Source organism: Astatotilapia calliptera, chromosome 7 (assembly GCF_900246225.1).
Source record: "Astatotilapia calliptera chromosome 7, fAstCal1.2, whole genome shotgun sequence".
NCBI lineage: Eukaryota > Metazoa > Chordata > Actinopteri > Cichliformes > Cichlidae > Astatotilapia > Astatotilapia calliptera.
Genome location: NC_039308.1, coordinates 8,709,978 through 8,731,072, shown reverse-complemented (window position 1 = coordinate 8,731,072; position 21,095 = coordinate 8,709,978). Strand labels below are relative to the sequence as shown.

Genomic DNA, 21,095 nt, shown 5'->3' with positions numbered 1-21,095 from the left:
AATAAACTCAGCCGTCTGCTCCTTGCTATCTAAAATATAACAGGACACCGGAGTATATTCTTGAGCATCTCACACTTCTGATAATCAGTTGTCTGCTTGACGTTTATTCAGCTCTTTAAAACTATAACTTTAATCTCAGCCAAACCGGTTTACTCAAGAACAAATAAAATACTGAAAAAAGCCAAACAATAACATTTTTAAGTTATCTAAGTGACATATATATATCATGTTTAACCTGAGTAGTGAAAGACGGCAGTGGGTTTGAAAATGATTTGCCGAGAGTCTGGTGTTCTCACGGGCTCTAATGAGCCTTGAACCCCGGCTAGATATCGAGCTGGTGGGTAACAGACGTCTCTGAAAACGTCGGAGCGCTTTTGAAAATATGTGGTGTCTTGATAAACTGAGCAGATATTTCAAGTTTACACAGCCACATTCTCGCCTGAAAATATGTTAAACGTTTATTTTGTGACCCAGAAAGAATAATAAAAGAAATACTAAAACTAACTAGCTGCCGCCATTGTTGGAAACTGAGCAGGGCCGCGCTATGAATTCTGGGATAGGTTGGGCCACGAAGTATACACCCGACCCATCTTTCAAATCTGGGGAAATAAAGGGTGCATTTGTCGGCCGCATTTGTCAGAGTCTTCGAATTTGGACAGTCTTCGTCGTGTCGCTGTAACGTAATTGGCCTACAAATGCGGACACAGGAGGATGCGGTTTCTGAATTTGGACAAAGCTACGATACCGGACACTGCTTCTTCTTCTTCTTCTTCTTCTCGGGGGTTAACGGCAGCTGGCATCCTTGTACATGCATTGCTGCCATCTTCTGTTTCAGTCCGCTATTACACTCTTAAATACTACTACTTATTCCTTCGTCTTTTGGGATCTTACAAAGCTTCAAACGACGTGTCAACTATTAAATTAGTCGTCGACGATTTTGGTAGTCAACATAATTGTGACTAGCCGAGTAATCGTGGCAGCCCTATAGCGAATGATGCATTTGGCTAAGCACACCACTTTTTGAAGATCTCGTCTGTCCTTCTTGGTGCTGTTCCCATACCAGGTGCAGATATTTCCCCATCTGGATGCTCTCAATGGTGCAGAAGTAAAAGTTCTTAAGCATGCTCAGCTGGAAATGGAAGTCTCTAAATCTTCTGAGGAAGAAGAGACACTGACAGGCTTTCTTAACCAGGGTGTTAATGTGACATGGGCATGACAGGTCCTGAGTGATGTGGACACCCAGGTACTGGAAGCTATCCACTCTCTCCACTAGCGCACCACTGATGTTTAGCGGCTCGTAATTCCTCGCCTGCTTTGTACTGAAGTCCACAATCAGCTCCTTTGTCTTGCTGAAGTTTAGGAGGAGATTGTTCTCCTGGCACCATTTGACTAATCTAGAGTATGTAGTTATTAGAACTAGTTATTTTAGTCATTTTCATCCATACTCAAGATTAGCGATATTTCTAATTTCTTAATCGACTAACCGTAAAAAAAAGTTGTACGAACCGACAAGTCTAAAGAAACACTCATTTAAATTTAAGAACTGTTTAAAAAAAGTCAAAAATTAATAACAAACGTTTTTTAAACCGTTAATCACATTCTTCAATAAATGAATCATGCCGCTTAACTGTACAACACCTTGCATCATGCATTATCAAAATTGTAAGTTTTACTCCAGACAGACAACAGCTAAGAACACTTAAAACAAACCGATGGTAAATATGATATGAGAACATGTTGCTACAAAAAATGTTCATGTACTGTTAAAGTATGAAAAATTAACATTGGAAAAGTGTGGCGCATTGTGGCGTTCATTATGAATGATGCATGCTGTTTGAAAATTCATAACAACCACTTCAGTAAAACTAAAATTCTAAAACAACGAAACAAGAACTCATCCAGCCATTTTCTTCCACGCATCTAAATTCCAGAGGCGGCAGCCCAGGCCTCCCTCTCGCCACCTCCTCCAAGTTATCCAGGGAATCATCAAGCTTTTCCGAGGCCAGCCAATAAATGTAATCTCTCTCGTGTTGTCCCGAGTCTATGCCAGGGCCTCTTCTTGGTAAGACATGCTTAGTTGGAACACCCTACTTAGGAGAGAACCACCTTAGCCGTCTCCATTCGACGTGGAGGACTAGCAGTTTTACTCTGAACCCCTCCATAATGACTGAATGCCTCACCCTGTCGCTAAGGGAGTGCCCATCCACCTTCTGGAGAAAATTTCAGCTGCCGGTATCTGCGAACTAACTAATAGTGTTTACAAAAACATGAAGCCGAGATTAATAGATCCATGTGTATCTCAACAACAACCCTCCATCTGGTGGCAGATGGTTACATAACATTTAGGACACAATATCAGAATCAGAAAACTTTGTTAATCCCCAAGAAAATTATGTGCTTACAGTTGCTCCAAGACAATAAAAACAGTAACAGACTGAACTAAATTAAATACAATTCAATATATTACGAAGTTGTCAAAGGAGCTTGCAAAGAAAAGCGTTTGGACTTCTTTAAGTTGCTTGAAGACGTTTCACCTCTCATCCGAGAAGCTTCTTCAGTTCTAAGGTCAAATGGTGGAGAGTCCCAGATATAAACCTAGTGGGAGTAACCCCCCACAGAGGGACAAAAGGACCCCCTGATGATCCTCTAATCGCCTGAGCCAAGGTGTGAAACTGGGTGTGGGTCCCAATCAGCCAGAGTTTCGGGTGAGCTCATTGTGAAACCTGGCCCCACCTTATCATGCGAATTCCTGAGGTCAGATGGCCCAGGATGTGAGTGGGCGTTAAGGTGTCTGGGAAGGGATCTCAAAACTGGATTATAGATGGCAGAGATTTGGTGTCGTAAACCCCCGCCTCTGTTCAAAGATGGTCGCTCACAGGCCAGGTTTCACAATAAGTAATAGCCTCCGTAATTTCTTTGTGCCTGCGGGAGTTCGACGGGTATCCGGTTGTTCAGTGATGACGCGACAAATCCTACTTCCGGGTCTAAAGTAGTCTGCGTTTAATATGGCTTTTGTGTTGTTAACATGTTTAATGGTATGTATTTTCTTTTATTTGATCTCAAAAAGCTCCTAAAACAGTCAGTGATCACTGTTGACCTCCCTCGGCTTTTATTACCGCTAACCATTTATTTAAGCTCAGTTTTTAAAACCTTAGGATGTAACTACAGCCCAGCCCATGCAGCAGTATATGAATGACTAACCTCGTATTGTGGATGGATTATCTCAGTTGTTCTCCTGGCTGAAGTTTGGTCCTTTTACAGCATCCTGCCATGCGATTACATTTGTTTCTGACCACCGAGAACACTCACGTTAACTTTTATCGAGTGGAAAAAAAGTTAGCTTGTTTATATTATGCTAACATACCTGTGTCGCTAGCGGTCACGTAGCACATCATTATATACCAGCTAGCCCAACTTCAGTAACCCTACAAACGTCACTGCTATTTAGTTTTCTGTCTTCATTTATGCTGGATGTGATAGCAGAGCTGTACGTTTTAATTTGTTTCCAAAACCCCACAGTCAGGACATGCTATATTGTATTTAGATAAAAGCTAGCGAGCTAACTCCCTGCTAACTTCTAACGCCGTTAAATGTCATAAATTCCGTTTTCATGGATGCCTGGATGTTAAACTCAATTGTTACACCTGGTAGAGCAGAACACTGATCATTTTATTAAAGATGAAAGACTTTAGACAGTTTTTCAACTCTCAGTAATGCCACAGTGATCGTTTGTTCTCTTTCAAACATTCGTTTCGGTGTCTCACTATGGGAACGCTCTCTCTGCGTTGTCCTCAGAAGCCTCTATATCATTACTCCAGCCAGTATTGGCTGGCAGTCGTGACGCTTGCGTCAGGGAGGGGCCACCCTCCTCCCTATAAAAGGGTGTGACGCAGCGTCACCCGTCATTCAATTTCCTCTTCTCGCTTCTTAGAAACCTCATCTCTCCTGACTGTGAACGTGAGTGCTAGCTTAACTGTCCACACGAGCAAGCTAACACCTTGGTCACCGGGCGCTAGCACGGCTCGCGTTTCGAGTCGCCTGCTCTTCACCACAGAGCCAGGTCGGAGAGTGTGTTAGCTGCCACCACGCATCTAGCACAACAGTTAGCTGACCAAGCTAACTGTCTTTGCTACACACGGTCACCAAGCCAAGTAGCACAAGCGCTAGCCACCACACTAGCCAGGTCATACTAGCTCACCGAGAGAAGAAAGAAAAAAAAAATCAGCATTAGCTGTCCAGCCATTCCAAGCTAGCTACACCAAGCTTCCTTAATATGGCAGACTGCAAACCGCTGCCCAGAATTTGCCCCTGCGGTTGCAAAATCTCAGGTTCAGATACACATGACGCGTGTGTGATGTGCCTCGGGCTGCAACACGCCCAAGCGGCTATTTCCACACCGGGTATATGCGAACACTGCGCTCGCTTCACCCTAAAAAGCCTTCGCCGAAGGCTAGCCCGCCAAGCTAGCCTGTCGAAGGAGGACCCAATGCTGTCTCCAATCGGCCCACCGATGGAGAACACTGAGTCCGCCACACCAGGCACCAGCTGGGGCGACGAGATGGATATCGTCCTCCCGCTGGTGGATGATGCCGAGGTCAGCTGCGAAGCTATGCTTGATTCCCTCGAGGCTAATGACGAGCTACTCAGCGAATCCTCTGAGGGAGTGTCGGAACATCTCGTCTCGGACGAGGATGACGACGTTTTCTTTTACGCTCGCTCGACAAGATGGCGCCTGTGTTTGGCTTTGCCGCTTGTACAGCTCGCTGGTATAGTTTTATACTGGCCGCTATTGTCACTTGCAATATTATTTTTACCGTCCTATGTTTTGATTTTGTCTCTGCCACCAATACTTATGATCGGGGCATGATGTTGTATATCAAAGATTCAATGGAGAGCTACTGTGACAGCTGGGACAGTTACAGGAAATTTTTCCCTCCACCCTTTGTGTGTTCCTCACCTGACTGCATGTTACCGTACATATCGGTGGGATTTAACACGAAGAAAAGAAGAAGTAGGGGAACCAGGGCCGGTGTCCAGGTGCGACTGAGAAGGTACCGAAGATTAGCTTCTTGGATGTGGGAAGAATCCCGGTGCCTACGACCAATTCATCTATTGTCACCTGGTGCCGACGCTACACTGCAGTTCCCAGCTCGGAGTCTATGGTCTGATGGCCCCATGTTCACTTGGCGTCCCTCCTTCGACCGCCGTTTTGATGGCAGAGGTGATGTACCACTATGGATATTAGCTTCTGCTAGCCCTGAAGTCCCCGCCCGGCGTAACAGGTGTAGAGGTGCGCACAGGTGTTTATTTTGAGTGCCACTGCAGTCAGCTGTTGACTGCACCAACCAAAAGTCTTCAATCAGGTTTGCCCTGCTCAACACTCGCTCAATCACAAACAAATCGTTTATTTTAAACGATCTTTTTATAAAGGAATCTCTCAACTTCTTGTGTTTAACTGAGACGTGGCAACAAAACATGGATTATATACATCTGAAGGAAATTTGTTCTACTGGCTGCTCCGTCATCGGAACTCCACGTCTTTCGGGACGTGGCGGAGGTCTCGCTGTTGTGCACCAGGACAGATTCACATGCAGACTGATGAACTCTGATTCTTTTACCTCATTTGAACTTCAGATGATCAAGGTCGGCTCTTTGCACACCTTTTATTGTATTTTAATCTACCGACCTCCTGGCCCTGTCGGAGTCTTTTTAACTGAATTTAACGACCTCCTATCATCCATTATTAAATTAGAGAAGGTGGTAATGTTGGGAGATTTTAACTTTCATATTGATGATGCATCCTGTAATATGGCTGCTGACTTCATGACTATCACAGAGTCTTTTAATTTTATGCAGCATGTTTCTGGCCCTACACATGTAAAGGGTCACACATTGGACCTTGTTTTCTCCTTGGGTTTAAATATAAATGACATTCGTGTGGAAAATGTCCATGTGAGTGACCATAGCTGCATATATTTTAACTTGTCGTTTTATTTGGATCCCCCGGCTCCCAAAATAACGATTGAAAGGCGAATCATAAACCTGAACGCCGGCAAAAGGTTCTCTGCCATGTTTGACGCTGAAATGACTTACAATGATTTGGACTCTCTTGTCTCATCCTTTAATAACCAGTGTACTTCTATTTTAGACATAGTGGCACCTCTGAAAAAAAGTACTGTCCTACGTTTGAAATCTCATCCTTGGTTAAATGAAAACATTCGTAATTTCAGAAGATATTGTCGCAAGCTAGAACGTTTGTGGAAGGCTTCCAAACTTGAGGTTTATAAGTTACACCTTAAAGAATCTATCCTCTTGCTAAATGACATGTGGAAAAATGCCAGAACAGAGTATTTTTCACACCTCATAGCTTCAAAAAAGAAAGATCCTAAATTCTTGTTTAAAACAATTAAGAGTATTGTTTCTCCTGATGCTCCTTGTGCACCAGTTCACTCAACGTCCGACTGCAATGAGTTTATGAACTATTTCAGAAATAAGGTCATTGCAACCAGGTCTAATATCTCTCCATCATCTTCTCAATATCAAACTTTTAACTTGCTCTCCTCTGATACTTGGTCGTCTTTTACTCCTGTTACATTACAAGACATCAGAGGCCTGCTTTGTCATATAAAACAGACTTCAAGCCCCCTTGATGTCCTTCCATCTTCATTTTTCACTAGTGTGTTTGATTCAATTGGCCCCTGTATTGTGGAAATGATAAATACTTCTCTTCATATTGGCTCAGTCCCCAGCTTCTTTAAACAAGCTATCGTCGAGCCAATATTAAAGAAACCCCAGCTGGATCCATCTCTTCCTAACAGTTATAGGCCAATATCCAAATTGCCTTTTATATCGAAAATTTTAGAAAAAGTAGTACTAGAACAACTTAACTATTTCCTGGATAAAAATGCTGTTATGGACACTTTCCAGTCTGGTTTTCGTAAATTGCATTCCACTGAAACGGCCTTACTTAGAGTATCTAGTGATATCTTGATGGCAGCAGACTCTGGAGAATACACAGTGCTGGTCCTGCTGGATCTCAGCTCTGCTTTTGACACTGTAGATCACAGTATCATGATAAACAGACTCGAGAACTTGTTTGGGATTACTGGTGTTGTTTTAAAATGGTTTATATCATATCTGTCTGAGAGATCTTTTACTGTTTGCATGAATCATGTCACATCAGAATCAACAGTTTTGCCGTGTGGGGTACCTCAGGGATCTGTCCTGGGTCCAATTCTCTTTTTACTTTATGTATTTCCCCTAGGCCAAATTATTAAGCGCTATAAATATATCTCCTATCATCTCTATGCTGACGACATCCAACTATACTGTTCCTTCAAAATGTCTGAGTTTTATAAATTGTCTAATTTAAGTAATTGTCTGACAGAAATCAACAAATGGTTATATGACAATTTTCTCCAACTAAACTCTGATAAAACAGAAACTCTAATTATTGCTCCAGACCATATGGTCCCAGAAATTAGACAGCATATCAGCTTCTTAGACCCTTACGTAAAATCAAGCCTTAGAAATCTCGGTGTCTTATTTGACAGCTCGATGTCGCTCGAGCAGCATTCTAAGCAGCTAGTCCGAAACTGTTTTTATCATTTACGGAATATTTCTAAACTCAGACTAATGGTATCAAAGCTTGAACTTGAGATGATTATTCATGCTTTTATTTCTTCTCGTTTAGACTATTGTAATGGCCTTTTTACTTGTTTTAACAAATCAGCCTTAAATCGTCTTCAGACTGTGCAGAATGCTGCAGCACGTCTCTTAACAGGCACCAAGAGAAGATCGCATATCACTCCAGTCTTGGCCTCCCTTCACTGGTTGCCTGTAAATTTTAGGTTTCAGTTTAAAATTTTAGTTCTAACCTTTAGGGCCCTGCATGGTCAGGCTCCTCAATATTAATCTGACCTGCTGAAATCACATACATCTTCTCGGGCTTTAAGGTCATTAGATCAGAGACTGTTGGTGGTACCACGCACTCGTTTTAAAACTCGTGGTGATCGGGCCTTTCAGACTGTGGCACCACGGTTGTGGAATTCTCTCCCACTGTCTCTTCGCTGCACGGACTCCATTGATTGTTTTAAGAAACAGCTGAAGACATTTTTATTTAGAAAAGCATTTGATTAATTTCTTCTTATGCTGTTTTTATAGTTTTATTGTTTTACATTGTTTTATTTACTGTTATATTGTTTTATATTCCCATTTTCTGTGTTGTAAAGCACTTTGTGATTTTTATCTGTGAAAAGCGCTATATAAATAAATTTTACTTACTTACTTACTTACTTCTTTGCCCCCTCTGGTCGGAATTCTGCGACACAAGGGGCCGATTGTGATAACCCCGGCACACAGTCCCGCGGCATGGAGCTATTTGACGTTGCAAAACGGGCAGCTGAAAAGCTGGCAATCCCATGGCCCGCGGTGACAACGGAGACCTCCACCTCACGATACGAGGGTAAAAGGCTCCCCAAAGCAAAGCGCACTACTAAGCAGGTACTGCCGCTTTTCCCCGAATGCGTGGACGAGGTCACACGCTGCTGGGCAAAGCCATTTTCGTCACCCAACCCCGTGCAGGGAGCGGCGGCGTTTGACTGCGCTGGAATGAAAGAGAAGGGCATCTACCAAATTCCCACAGTGGAGAATCTGGTGGCTTCTCATCTCCACCCAAACCAGAAACTTTCCATGTCATCTGGTCCGTCCCTGCCCTCCAAGGCCGAACGCCTGCAGTCCTCCCTGGCTGACAAGGCGTATAAATCGGTTGCCACCACCGCGAGGGCATTGAACGCCTCATCGCTCCTGCTAGCCTACTCGGCGGAGCTCCAGGACCAGGCTGCTGCGAACCCGGATGCTAGCGAGTTGTGGGAAGAGCTGGGCGCAGTTACAGACCAGTGTCTCCACCTCACTAGAGCAGCAGTACAAGCGGCGGGCAGAGCCCTCAGCATCATCGTCCTACAGGAGAGGGCAAGATGGCTGAACTTGTCGGGGCTTTCGGACAGAGAAAAACGTGACATTCTGGACGAAAGCATCTTCCCCGCTGGGCTTTTCGGGACCGCCGTTGCCACCATGCAAAGACGGTGCGAGGAGAAGAAGAAAGAGGGAGAGGCCCTGCAGCTGTGTCTCCCTAGGAAGACCCAGGCTGCGCCTCCACCCGGTCGCCGCACGTTCGCTCAGGTCACCAGCCGTCCAGCCGGCGTGCCGACGTTTAAAATCCCTCGCCGCCCAGCCCCGCAGGTCGCGGCCCAGGGTCCTCTAGGATCGCAGAACCCTAAGACCCACTGGCCCAAGAAACACGTCCCGCCTGCTGCTGCTCAGGGTGCCCCACCAGCAGCCAAGCAGTCGGACCGCAAGAAGAAGCAGACTGCCTAACATCCCCCACGGGGAGATCGGAGCCGGACCAGCCCGGGCTCAAAGTTCACTCCAGGGCTCAGTTCCGGAGCCCGTTCGGAGAAGTGTGTTCTGCCTCCACCTTTCAGCGCCTGGGACTCGAGTTGGATCCCACAGAGCGGATTTCAAAAAAGAGACGACGAAACGCTGTTCAGCCGAATCAAGCATGTCTGTCTCACAAAACACAGTTTATTAAAAACTCACCCGTTGCATCCAGGCATGTTGCCAAGGGCACGGGAAAAATGTGTGAAAAACACAGAAAGTATGTTGAAAAACATAATGCCCCCACGCACCCAGACACCACCGGGGTTGATTCCCTCAGTGGTGTCCGGCCCCATAAGCGCTGGTCAAGCGCGGGCCGCCCGCGCATGCGCAGTGGGGCCTGGTCCGAAGGACCAGTTTCCGCCACAAGAGGGAGCCAGAGCTCCATCTACTGTGGAGTACCTGTCTTTGGGGCCGCTGTCAGCAAGAATAGAGAGATGGCGAGCTCTCGCTGCGCCAGAATGGGTTGTGAGGACATTAGGGTGAGGCTATCGTTTGCAATTCGCAACCACCCCTCCCAGATTTCACAGAGTGATTTTCTCTCTTGCAAAAGGCGAATCAGCCAGGATCCTGCAAGAAGAAATAACTACCTTGCTATCAAAGGGAGCAGTACGAGAAATACCCCAGGAGCAGAGCCAATGCGGCTTTTACTCAAGGTATTTTCTCGTGCCCAAGAAGGGAGGGGGACTACGTCCGATACTGGACCTACAGGCTCTGAATCAGCATCTCAGGTCATACAAATTCAGGATGTTGACGACCACCACTCTGCTGCATGTAGTGCGCCCAGGCGATTGGTTTACATCAATAGACCTGAAGGACTCATATTTTCACATCCCTATTTACCCGCCTCACAGAAAATTCCTGCGCTTTGCGTTTCAGGGCAGAATGTACGAGTACCAGGTCCTGCCGTTTGGTCTCTCACTGAGCCCTCGGGTATTTATGAAATGCACAGAGGCGGCCATAGCCCCACTGAAGAGGCGGGGCATCCGCATAGCAACATACATAGACGATTGGCTGCTGCTATCAGAGTCAGAAATAATGGGAAGAGAGCACACCAGGTTGACAGTGGATCATCTGATGGCTCTGGGTTTCACCATAAACTACCAAAAGAGTGTCCTGCAGCCAGCTCAGGCCATCTCTTTCATAGGAATAGCTCTAAACTCCGCCTCGTACAGAGCGTGTCTCTCTGTGGACAGAGTAAAAAAAATGCTATCACATGCCGGCATTTTTCAGTTGGGAAGATACAGTGGGGCAAAAAAGTATTTAGTCAGCCACCGATTGTGCAAGTTCCTCCACTTAAAATGATGACAGAGGTCAGTAATTTGCACCAGAGGTACACTTCAACTGTGAGAGACAGAATGTGAAAAAAAAATCCATGAATTCACATGGTAGGATTTGTAAAGAATTTATTCGTAAATTAGGGTGGAAAATAAGTATTTGGTCACCTCAAACAAGGAAAATCTCTGGCTCTCACAGACCTGTAACGTCTTCTGTAAGAAGCTTTTCTGTCCCCCACTCGTTACCTGTATGAATGGCACCTGTTTGAACTCATCATCTGTATAAAAGACACCTGTCCACAGCCTCAAACAGTCAGACTCCAAACTCCGCCATGGCCAAGACCAAAGAGCTTTCGAAGGACACCAGGAAAAGTATTGTAGACCTGCACCAGACTGGGAAGAGTGAATCTACAATAGGCAAGCAGCTTGGTGTGAAAAAATCAACTGTGGGAGCAATCATCAGAAAATGGAAGACATACAAGACCACTGATAATCTCCCTCGATCTGGGGCTCCACGCAAGATCTCATCCCGTGGGGTCAAAATGATCATGAGAACGGTGAGCAAAGATCCCAGAACCACACGGGGGGACCTGGTGAATGACCTGCAGAGAGCTGGGACCAAAGTAACAAAGGTCACCATCAGTAACACACTACAACGGCAGGGAATCAAATCCCGCAGTGCCAGACGTGTTCCGCTGCTGAAGCCAGTGCATGTCCAGGCCCATCTGAAGTTTGCCAGAGAGCACATGGATGATACAGCAGAGGATTGGGAGAATGTCATGTGGTCAGATGAAACCAAAGTAGAACTTTTTGGTATAAACTCAACTCGTCGTGTTTGGAGGAGGAAGAATACTGAGTTGCATCCCAAGAACACCATACCTACTGTGAAGCATGGGGGTGGAAACATCATGCTATGGGGCTGTTTTTCTGCCAAGGGGACAGGACGACTGATCTGTGTTAAGGACAGAATGAATGGGGCCATGTATCGTGAGATTTTGAGCCAAAACCTCCTTCCATCAGTGAGAACTTTGAAGATGAAACGAGGCTGGGTCTTCCAACATGACAATGATCCAAAACACACCGCCCGGGCAACAAAGGAGTGGCTCCGTAAGAAGCATTTGAAAGTCCTGGAGTGGCCTAGCCAGTCTCCAGACCTCAACCCCATAGAAAATCTGTGGCAGGAGTTGAAAGTCCGTGTTGCTCGGCGACAGCCCCAAAACATCACTGCTCTCGAGAAGATCTGCATGGAGGAATGGGCCAAAATACCAGCTACTGTGTGTGCAAACCTGGTAAAGACCTATAGTAAACGTTTGACCTCTGTTATTGCCAACAAAGGTTATGTTACAAAGTATTGAGTTGTATTTTTGTTATTGACCAAATACTTATTTTCCACCCTGATTTACGAATAAATTCTTTACAAATCCTACCATGTGGATTCATGGATTTTTTTTCACATTCTGTCTCTCACAGTTGAAGTGTAGCTCTGGTGCAAATTACTGACCTCTGTCATCATTTTAGGTGGGGGAACTTGCACAATCGGTGGCTGACTAAATACTTTTTTGCCCCACTGTATCTCCCATTCAGAAAATGCCTGCAGATGCTGGGATTAATGGCGTCTTCACTGGCAGTCATTCCACTAGGCAGACTGCATATGAGGGAATTTCAGCGATGGGTTGCATCACAGAGACTGAATCGAAAGCGCCATACCCACCGCTATATCAGAGTGACAGCAGACTGCGCTGCAGCACTCCACTGTTGGAGAAATCCCACATTTCTCACTCAGGGGGTGTCACTGGGAGCTGTCACAGCCAGAAAGGTGGTGACCACGGACGCGAGTCTCACGGGTTGGGGTGCCACTCACGAGGGCAGAGCAGTGAGCGGCAGCTGGGACTCACAACAGAGGGGTGCTCATATAAATTGGCTAGAATTGCTAGCAGCTTTTCTAGCACTGAGACACTTCCTTCCCCTGTTGAGAAACCACCATGTTCTGATCAGAACAGACAACACCACTGTTGTGGCGTACATCAACAGACAGGGCGGGTTACGTTCCTGTCCTTTGCACATGCTGGCTCGCAGACTGATCATGTGGAGCAGCATCAATCTGTTGTCACTGAGAGCTACTCACATTCCCGGAGCTCTGAACTTGGGAGCAGACTTAATGTCCAGGGGAAACCCGCAGTACGGGGACTGGACCCTGCACCCACATGTGGTGACCCAAATCTGGACCCGCTTTGGCCAGCCACAGGTCGATCTGTTTGCCTCGAGGGAGAACGCTCAGTGTCCACTGTATTTCTCCCTGAGGGACCAGGAGGCTCCGCTAGGGGTAGACGCATTAGCTCACAACTGGCCACATGCTCTGCTTTATGCGTTCCCTCCACTGGCCTTAATTTCTCCCACTCTAACCAGAGTGAGAGAGAGAGGGCTAACAATGATATTGATCGCCCCAAGGTGGAAAGTTAGCGGAGATTATGCCCCTCTTGTGGAGCGAACCTTGGCCTCTCCCTCTCCGACGAGACCTAGTCTCCCAAGCCAGGGGGGAGATTTTTCACCCTCACCCCGAGCGCCTTGCCCTGTGGGCTTGGCCCGTGAGAGGTTGAATCTGAGTACGGCAGGACTCCCCTAGGGTGTTATGGCCACTATTCAGAGTGCTAGAGCCCCCTCCACAAGATCATTGTATGAGAACAAGTGGAGGGTATTTGAGGAATGGTGTGGAAAGTCTCACACTCTCTCCTTTCAGTGCTCTGTGACAACAATTCTCTCCTTTCTCCAAGAACTGTTAGATAAAGGAAAGGCCTTTTCCACAATTAAAGTATATCTAGCAGCCATTTCAGCCTGCCATGTGGGCTTCGTGGATGGCCCGGTGAGCCATCACCCGCTAGTCTGCCGTTTCATGAAAGGGGCACGACGGCTCCACCCAGTGTCTAAACCTCTCGTTCCCACGTGGGATTTATCCCTGGTGCTGGGGGCAGTTTCACAGCCTCCATTTGAACCACTAAACCAGGTGGAAATAAAAATCCTGTCTTTGAAGACTGCATTGCTCCTGGCTCTCGCATCTGCGAAGCGTGTCAGTGATATTCATGCGCTGTCAATACACAAAGAGTGCACCCGATTCACGCGGGATAACTCTAGAGTCACACTCAGGCCAAATCCGGCCTTTGTGCCCAAAAAATCCTTATCTTCAATGCACCCCATTGGAGCTGGAAGCTTTTTGCCCTCCTCCTTTCTCTTCCCCTGAACAGGAGCGCCTACATGCTCTCTGTCCAGTTAGGGCTTTATGTACCTATATAGAGAGAACGAAGGCTTTCAGGAGGTCGGATCAGCTGTTTGTTTCCTGGGCTAAACCACATCTTGGCAAGCCCATTAGCAAACAACGCATTTCCCACTGGATTGTTGAGGCGATCCAATTGGCTTATTCCAGCACGGGTCTGTCCCCCCCGGAGGGGCTTCATGCTCATTCTGCCAGAGGGATGGCAACTTCTTGGGCCCTTTTTAGGGGTGTCTCTATAGACGAGATATGTGCAGCTGCGAGCTGGGCTTCACCTTTGACCTTTGCAAGGTTTTATAGGTTGGATGTCACTGCACCGTCTCTAGCCCACACTGTGTTAAGTGTGGGTCCCCACGAGACCTCCTAAATTGGCAGTTAGTCGTTCAGATGGGCTTATCTGGCAATACGGGAGTCTGCATATCCCCATAGTGAGACACCGAAACGAATGTTTGAAAGAGAACTTGAGGTTACTCTATTCCGTAACCCCTGTTCTCTGATAACATGAGTGAGGTGTCTCACCAGATCACCCTCCTTGCACGAAGCGAGGAAGAGGTGAGCTTATCTTGAATGACGGGTGACGCTGCGTCACACCCTTTTATAGGGAGGAGGGTGCCCCTCCCTGACGCAAGCGTCACGACTGCCAGCCAATACTGGCTGGAGTAATGATATAGAGGCTTCTGAGGACAACGCCGAGAGAGCGTTCCCATAGTGAGACACCTCACTCATGTTATCAGAGAACAGGGGTTACGGAATAGAGTAACCTCAAGATATATGGACCTACAGCGGAGTTTAGACCCAGACACGGCTAGTGACGTCAGACTTAACAACCGGATAGGGAAGCGCTGTATAAGGTTCCCGTTATTGATGTTTGGGTGGTTGACCGGGACGGATTTTCTCCTGTCACTTTCTCCTCATCCCTGACGTGCTCTCCGTTGTTTTTTCCCTGCTAATTTTAGCATCGCACGGCACAGCTTCTGTATCATGTGGTATAAGGCTCCGCCCTTGTCATTTGTTGAGCAGGAAGAGTGAGCGCTTGTTTTCATGCAGATTACGTCCCGGATCAAAATGCGGTACAATCATCGTCGTCTTTTTTTTTAAATTTATTATTATTATTTTTTAATCGTTGTCATTTGGAAATGAGATCGCACATAAGTATGAATCGAGATCGCGATTTTCTAACGATTAATCGTGCAGCCCTATACATGATTGATATTTTACTCTAAACTGTAAAAATTTGTTATTTGTTATTTTCTCAGCAGCGGGACAGAGTCATTCACTACTTTTGATTTTCCCTCCACATTTTACCTTTAAAAACTATTTACTTTGCCTTGTTTGGTATCATCCTTTTCAGCACAACCTCACTTGTCTGAATTTACAGTTATGTTTCCATTTTGACATACTGTATTAACACAATTGATCTAAAATCAGACAAAAAATATAAAATCAGAGTAGAAAAAGTTATATTTTTACTGTAACAACCACAAACAAGTTTAATGAATCATATTTTTAACCATAACTTTAAATGCAAATATGAATTGTCAATTTTAAAATCCTATGCACAAGTTTTGCAAACAACAGTTATTTGTATCCATTTACCTTTTACCTTGATTTTTTTTTAAATAACCATTTCAGACTATTTACAGAACAATCAGCTGTTCTGCATTCAATAAGATGCCACACAAATTTTTTGTGCCACTCCAAAAAAATAATTTCTATCCACTATAAACGAGAACATGATGGGCTGATACCTGCAGGTCTGACAGCAGCAGGTGTATCACTCTTGTTTCTACCTGGAGACAGCAGCTGCCTCATTGTTCTGACACACAACACAAAACTATCCACAACACTACACACTAACTACACAAGACAACACATTAACTACACAAGACAACACATTAACTACACACTCCAAACACGCTAAACGTCACAAATCTCTCACATCTCAAAACTCGCTCACTCTCTTTTTCTGCTGTCTTTCTCACTCACTCTCTTTCTTTCTCTCTCTCTCTCTCTCTCTCTCTCTCTCTCTCTCTCTCTCTCTCTCCCTCCGTCACTCCTAAAACTTCCCCTGTTTTTTTGCTCATAAGCAGAGAGTGCTTGCTAGTGCAGTCGTTAGACGGTGAACGTCACGAAACTATTCAGGAAAAAACGCCGCATATATTGTTTATCATGACTCTGGTTTTACGTGGCCTATCAACACAATTTAAAAACTGGTATATATCACCTTGTTGCTTTGTCTTTAAGTGGTCATGTGATTGGCTTACCACGACTACTTTATTCTTCCTCAGTCAAACAGCAGCACTCATGCGATTCTTTTGCCCCCTGTGCTCCAGGTGTTGTGCTAGACCAGCAGTGCCCAATCCCGGTCCTCGAGAGCTACCGTCCTGCAGCTTTTAGATGCATCCTTGTTCCCACACACCCGAATCAAATGAATGGCTTGTTATCAGGCCTTTGCCAAACATGATGGCATGCTGAAGAGGTAATCAAACCATTTGATTCAGCTGTGTTGGAGTAGGGATGCATCTAAAAGCTGCAGGATAGTAGCTCTCGAGGACTGGGATTGGGCAGCCCTGTGCTAGACAGTGATCGGGAGCGTGCGCAGCTGCTTAAAGCTGTAGCGTCCAGATTACTTACGTACAGTGTTGGTCAAGTTACTTGAAAAAAGTAATCAGTAATTAGTTACTGATTACTTCCCAAAAAAAGTAATCCCGTTACTTTACTGATTACTTATTTTCAAAAGTAATTAATTACTTAGTTACTTAGTTACTTTTTAAAAACACGATTTACAACCTGAAGAGGTGATAAAGCGATATATCTTTCAGCCCAATTCTACTTTTTCTACATAATCTATCATACAAAATGTAATCAAATGGAAAAGTCTCTTTTTTTAACTTGTTTTATCAGTTTTAATCTTTTAACTTTATGCATCAAGCAAAAATTTAATTATATGCAACATTCTCTGAGTTGAATAAATGAGTTTAACATTTAAACCTATTTTCTGCACATTCCAGCACATAAAATAAAATATTTTTTTTGTTTACACTCACTCTTTCAAATAGATGCAAGTAAAACACAGCAGAACATAAATAAAGTCAAAGACTCAGCGGTCCTGTTGCTCTATTTTCACCTGTAAAGCAGGGCTGCGGTAGGCGGAGGTTTACCCTGGTGCAGGTGTGCCACAGCGGTCAGTGGAAGGATACGGCAGTGTCTCTGTGAGTTTCCCATTATGTCGTTGCGCTCTCGGTGCTTGCTTGGAAGTTTAGGGGTTTTTTTCGCTGTAAAAAGAAGTTTTCTTACAAGTAACCCGTTACTGCCCATCTCTGCTTACGTAGTCAGCTACTTCTGTGCAACTGATATAAGATGCGGTAAGCTAAACACAGCTTCAACCGTTTGTTTGTTGAAAAATAGTAACGGACCGCATTTTTTTGTTAGTGACTGTAACGGCATTGTAACGATAAGAATAGTAATTAGTTAGATTACTCGTTACTGAAAAACGTAACGCCGTTAGTAACGCCGTTACTTGTAACGCCGTTATTCCCATCACTGGTTTTAAGACATGACAGGAATTGACAGGGACAGCCAGTCATTCATGATGAAACACAGCTGAGATTTGAAAAATAGTTACTGTGAGTGGCTGGCACAAAAGTAGATGTACAGTTATCAAGAACATTACCTCTATCCCTGGCATAGATTTGTTTTGGATTTATTCCCAGTAATAAAGTTGAGCACACCAAAATGAATGAAGGTGTGTTCACCATTTTAAAGTAAGTAATAGTGATGGTAAATTTGATTCTTTTTACTGAATCGAGTTTTAATGAGTCACTCACCAAAGTGATTCGGATTTTTTGAGTCATTTGATTCACTGAGTCAGTTGACCAGAGAGTGCAAAAAATTTACATTTTCACTCAAACTTAATTTGTTTCTCTTTTCATGTAAATCCCACTGCTAAGATGAATGATTCTAAAAAAAACAACAACTATTTTATAGAGCAAAAAAGAGCAAAAACATTTCTAAAATTAAGCAATTTCCTATCAAAATTGCTTAATAAACATCTGTTTTTGTTTTTTTATTAGTATTTTCCTTAAATGTGTTAAATATATATTTTCTCATCTAAATGTCCACTGAGCTGTGAGCCAGGGGGCGGTAATGCGCCTTAACATTGGTTGCCAACCAAGAAGAAGAAGCTGTGAGCCAGGAGGGAGGGGGTGAGTGAGTGAGTGATTCGTTCCCTCGCTCTATGATTCAGCACAGGAGGGAGGGGGTGAGCGAGTCCTGAGTGATTCGCTTAAGCTTACGATTCAGCACAGGAGGGAGGGGGTGAGCGAGTCCTGAGTGATTCGCTTAAGCTTACGATTCAGCACGGGAGGGAGGGGGTTAGTGAGTCCTGAGTGATTCGCTTACGATTCAGCACAGGAGGGAGGGGGTGAGCGAGTCCTGAGTGATTTGCTTACGCTTACGATTCAACACAGGAAGGGAGGGGGTGAGTAGCTCAAATGTGTTGTTAGCATGTTAGCAGAGCGATGCTACTGTGAACCGAGGAGCTATTTTCTTGATGTGAGCTTCTACTCAGGGTTTTTTCTTCCAGTTCAGAGCAGAAATGCTTTGTTAAGAAACTGGCTGTTGTTCCCCCCCCGCAATTTTAATTATAAGCTAGATATATTTCTACTAAGCGAATTAGTTTGCTAACAGAAACAGGGATGAGTCAGTGAGTCAGTTGGGCTTGTGCGTCATGATTCACGAGTCAGTAAAGTGATTCTCGAGTTTTGAACGATTCGTTCACGAATCGAACATCACTAGTAAGTAATTTGTTACTTCGTTACATTTGTTAATACTGGGAGAATAAGAAAATAGATAGGCTAGTGGATATTTTCCCGAAAATCTTTAATTTACTACTTTAACCAGGATGGTGGTGTGGTGGTTCTGTGGTACACAGGACCACCACACACCATTGTTAAGGCTACACAGCAGGTACAGCTGACCACACAATATACCTCTGACCACAGTGGCCAAAGGGTGTGAGAGTAAGGCAGGAAAATACTGCTTTTCAGCCTCGTGTTGTCCTACTCTTTAATATCTGTAGCTGTAATTAGTACACTTACAATATCCCTTTTGTCATTCCTCTTTTTATTTTAGATGCAGGGCACAGTGGGTCAGCGCAGCAGGACTACTGTGGCCTACATTGTTCCAGTAGTTGGAATATGTGCTGCTGCTTTCCTTCTTACCAATATCTTCATTTACCTCTATCTGGACTCTGTGTATCAGCCTGGTTTGCAGCAAGTTTCACCTCTGGTGGGCTGTGTGCCTCAACACTTTAAAATGCCAACCATGAAAGACTGCACCGCCTGGCTCCAGTGTTTACAAATAAATGCTGAAGTACACGAGCTGAAGCTGATTGACCAGGGAGCAGTGAAGAAGGTAGACAGATTTTTATATATATGTATATGTGTGTGTGTGTATTGGCTAAGTTTGTATGTGTATCAAATAAATGTAATGTCAAGAGATTCCATGTTAATTTCCCATTGTAACTTTAGCAACTTATCATAGTTGTGACACTGGACAACATGTCACAACAAAATACAAAGTACGCTGATGTTATACAGATCCCACATTGTTTAATGTTCAAAAAAGAAAGTTTTAGGGCAAATTGCTTGTAACTTAATTGTAACATTCACATTCGTTGCCATGAAAAAAAAATCTCTCTTGAGCTCTTGAGAGTGCCTCTTGATGAGGTGCAGAGGTGGACGATGAACTCAACCTGGATGTCTATTGTCTCATGTAGTCTTTTACTGAATTCACTAAATGCCAGAGTGGGTGTAATTTACCTCTGCAGTGGAGTCGGGGGGGTCGCCCCATGCTCTGTGGTGGTGCTACTGCTGTGGGCCCGTGTCTGAGTCGCCTGGGCCCCCTGCTTTTGATGGCTTCTGGGGAATGAGGGTGACTATGGGGGTCAACAGGGGAGCTGATATTTGATTTTATTGTATTTAAATTAAATAAAATTGATGATAATAATAATAAGATTGAATGAAATATGACATTCAAGTGGACCAGTATAGCAAAAGCCGTAATGGTCTACTTGGTAAAATAAATCTGTTGGGCATTTTTCTTGGCCTTTAGACAATAACTCTGATTCTAATTGCTACAGTGTCAGACGGGACATACAAAAAGAAGAAGAAAAAAAAGCATAAATAAAGCTAAAATAATTGATTATGTCATAAAGTAATACATGGCAGGTTTGTACAGTTAAAAATACAGATTTTGTTAAAAATATTAATTTTTATCATTGGCAACAGTCAGTAGACCTTGTGAATCTCATCTATTTTGTTTTCTTTCCTCAGGTTTATTTGGCAGAGTGGAGAGGCCAGAAGGTAGCTCTGTCAAGGCTATCATCTCTCAATTACTTGGAGGATTTTCTCCATGGATTGTCAATGTTACAGGCCCTGCAGAGCCCCCAGGTGGTTCAATTGGTGGGGTTTTGCCTTGAAGAGCACATCATTTTGACAGAACACCACCCGTTTGGCTCATTGCTTAATCTGGATGATGTTCTTGAAAAAAAGCATTACCAGCAACACAACAATTGGGAGATGCGGCTGAGGCTAGCTATAGATTACGTCACCATCCTCCATTACCTTCATAACAGCCCAGTTGGGCGACGAGTTATGTGCGATTCAAACAGCCTTGAGAAAACTCTGTCCCAATTTCTACTGACAAATGACTTTCATCTAGTAGTGAATGACCTTGATGCACTTCCTGAAGTGGATATGTCCAGAAACTTGTCAGTGAAATGTGGCCATCGGGAGCTCACTGGAGATTTTGTTGCCCCAGAGCAGCTATGGCCATTCAGAAACAATAGAAAGCCATTTTCAGACAATCTCATGCCAGAGTATGATGAGAAGACCGATATTTGGAAGATCCCAGATGTGACGTGGTTCCTTATGGGAAAGGTACCTGGTGGGGATTTAGTCCATTTCCATCTTTTTCAGATCCATGAGAAGTGCAAGAAGAAGGATCCCACCGACCGCCCTTCAGCTTTTGATGTTTTGAAGGTTTACAAATCAGTCTACAGCAGCATGGTACGAGACAGTGCTGGGTTTAGAGATATGCTGTAGAGCAGCAGTCCC

The 21,095-nt window shown here is 44.5% G+C and overlaps 1 protein-coding gene across 2 annotated transcripts in view; it reads left to right on the top strand.

The window, feature by feature from the left end:
* pomk (protein O-mannose kinase) overlaps window positions 1-21,095 on the top strand; it is a 31,136-nt gene extending 10,041 nt beyond the window's left edge. Inside the window, exons 1-3 of one of the 2 annotated variants that reach the window (XM_026172883.1) lie at window positions 18,386-18,457; window positions 19,111-19,392; window positions 20,313-21,095. In XM_026172883.1, the coding sequence (XP_026028668.1) occupies window positions 19,111-19,392; window positions 20,313-21,083 (1,053 nt within the window). In that variant the 5' untranslated portion in view covers window positions 18,386-18,457 and the 3' untranslated portion in view covers window positions 21,084-21,095. Of the gene's footprint in view, window positions 1-18,385; window positions 18,458-19,110; window positions 19,393-20,312 lie in introns of those variants that run through there. The other variant, XM_026172882.1, reaches the window with a different exon arrangement.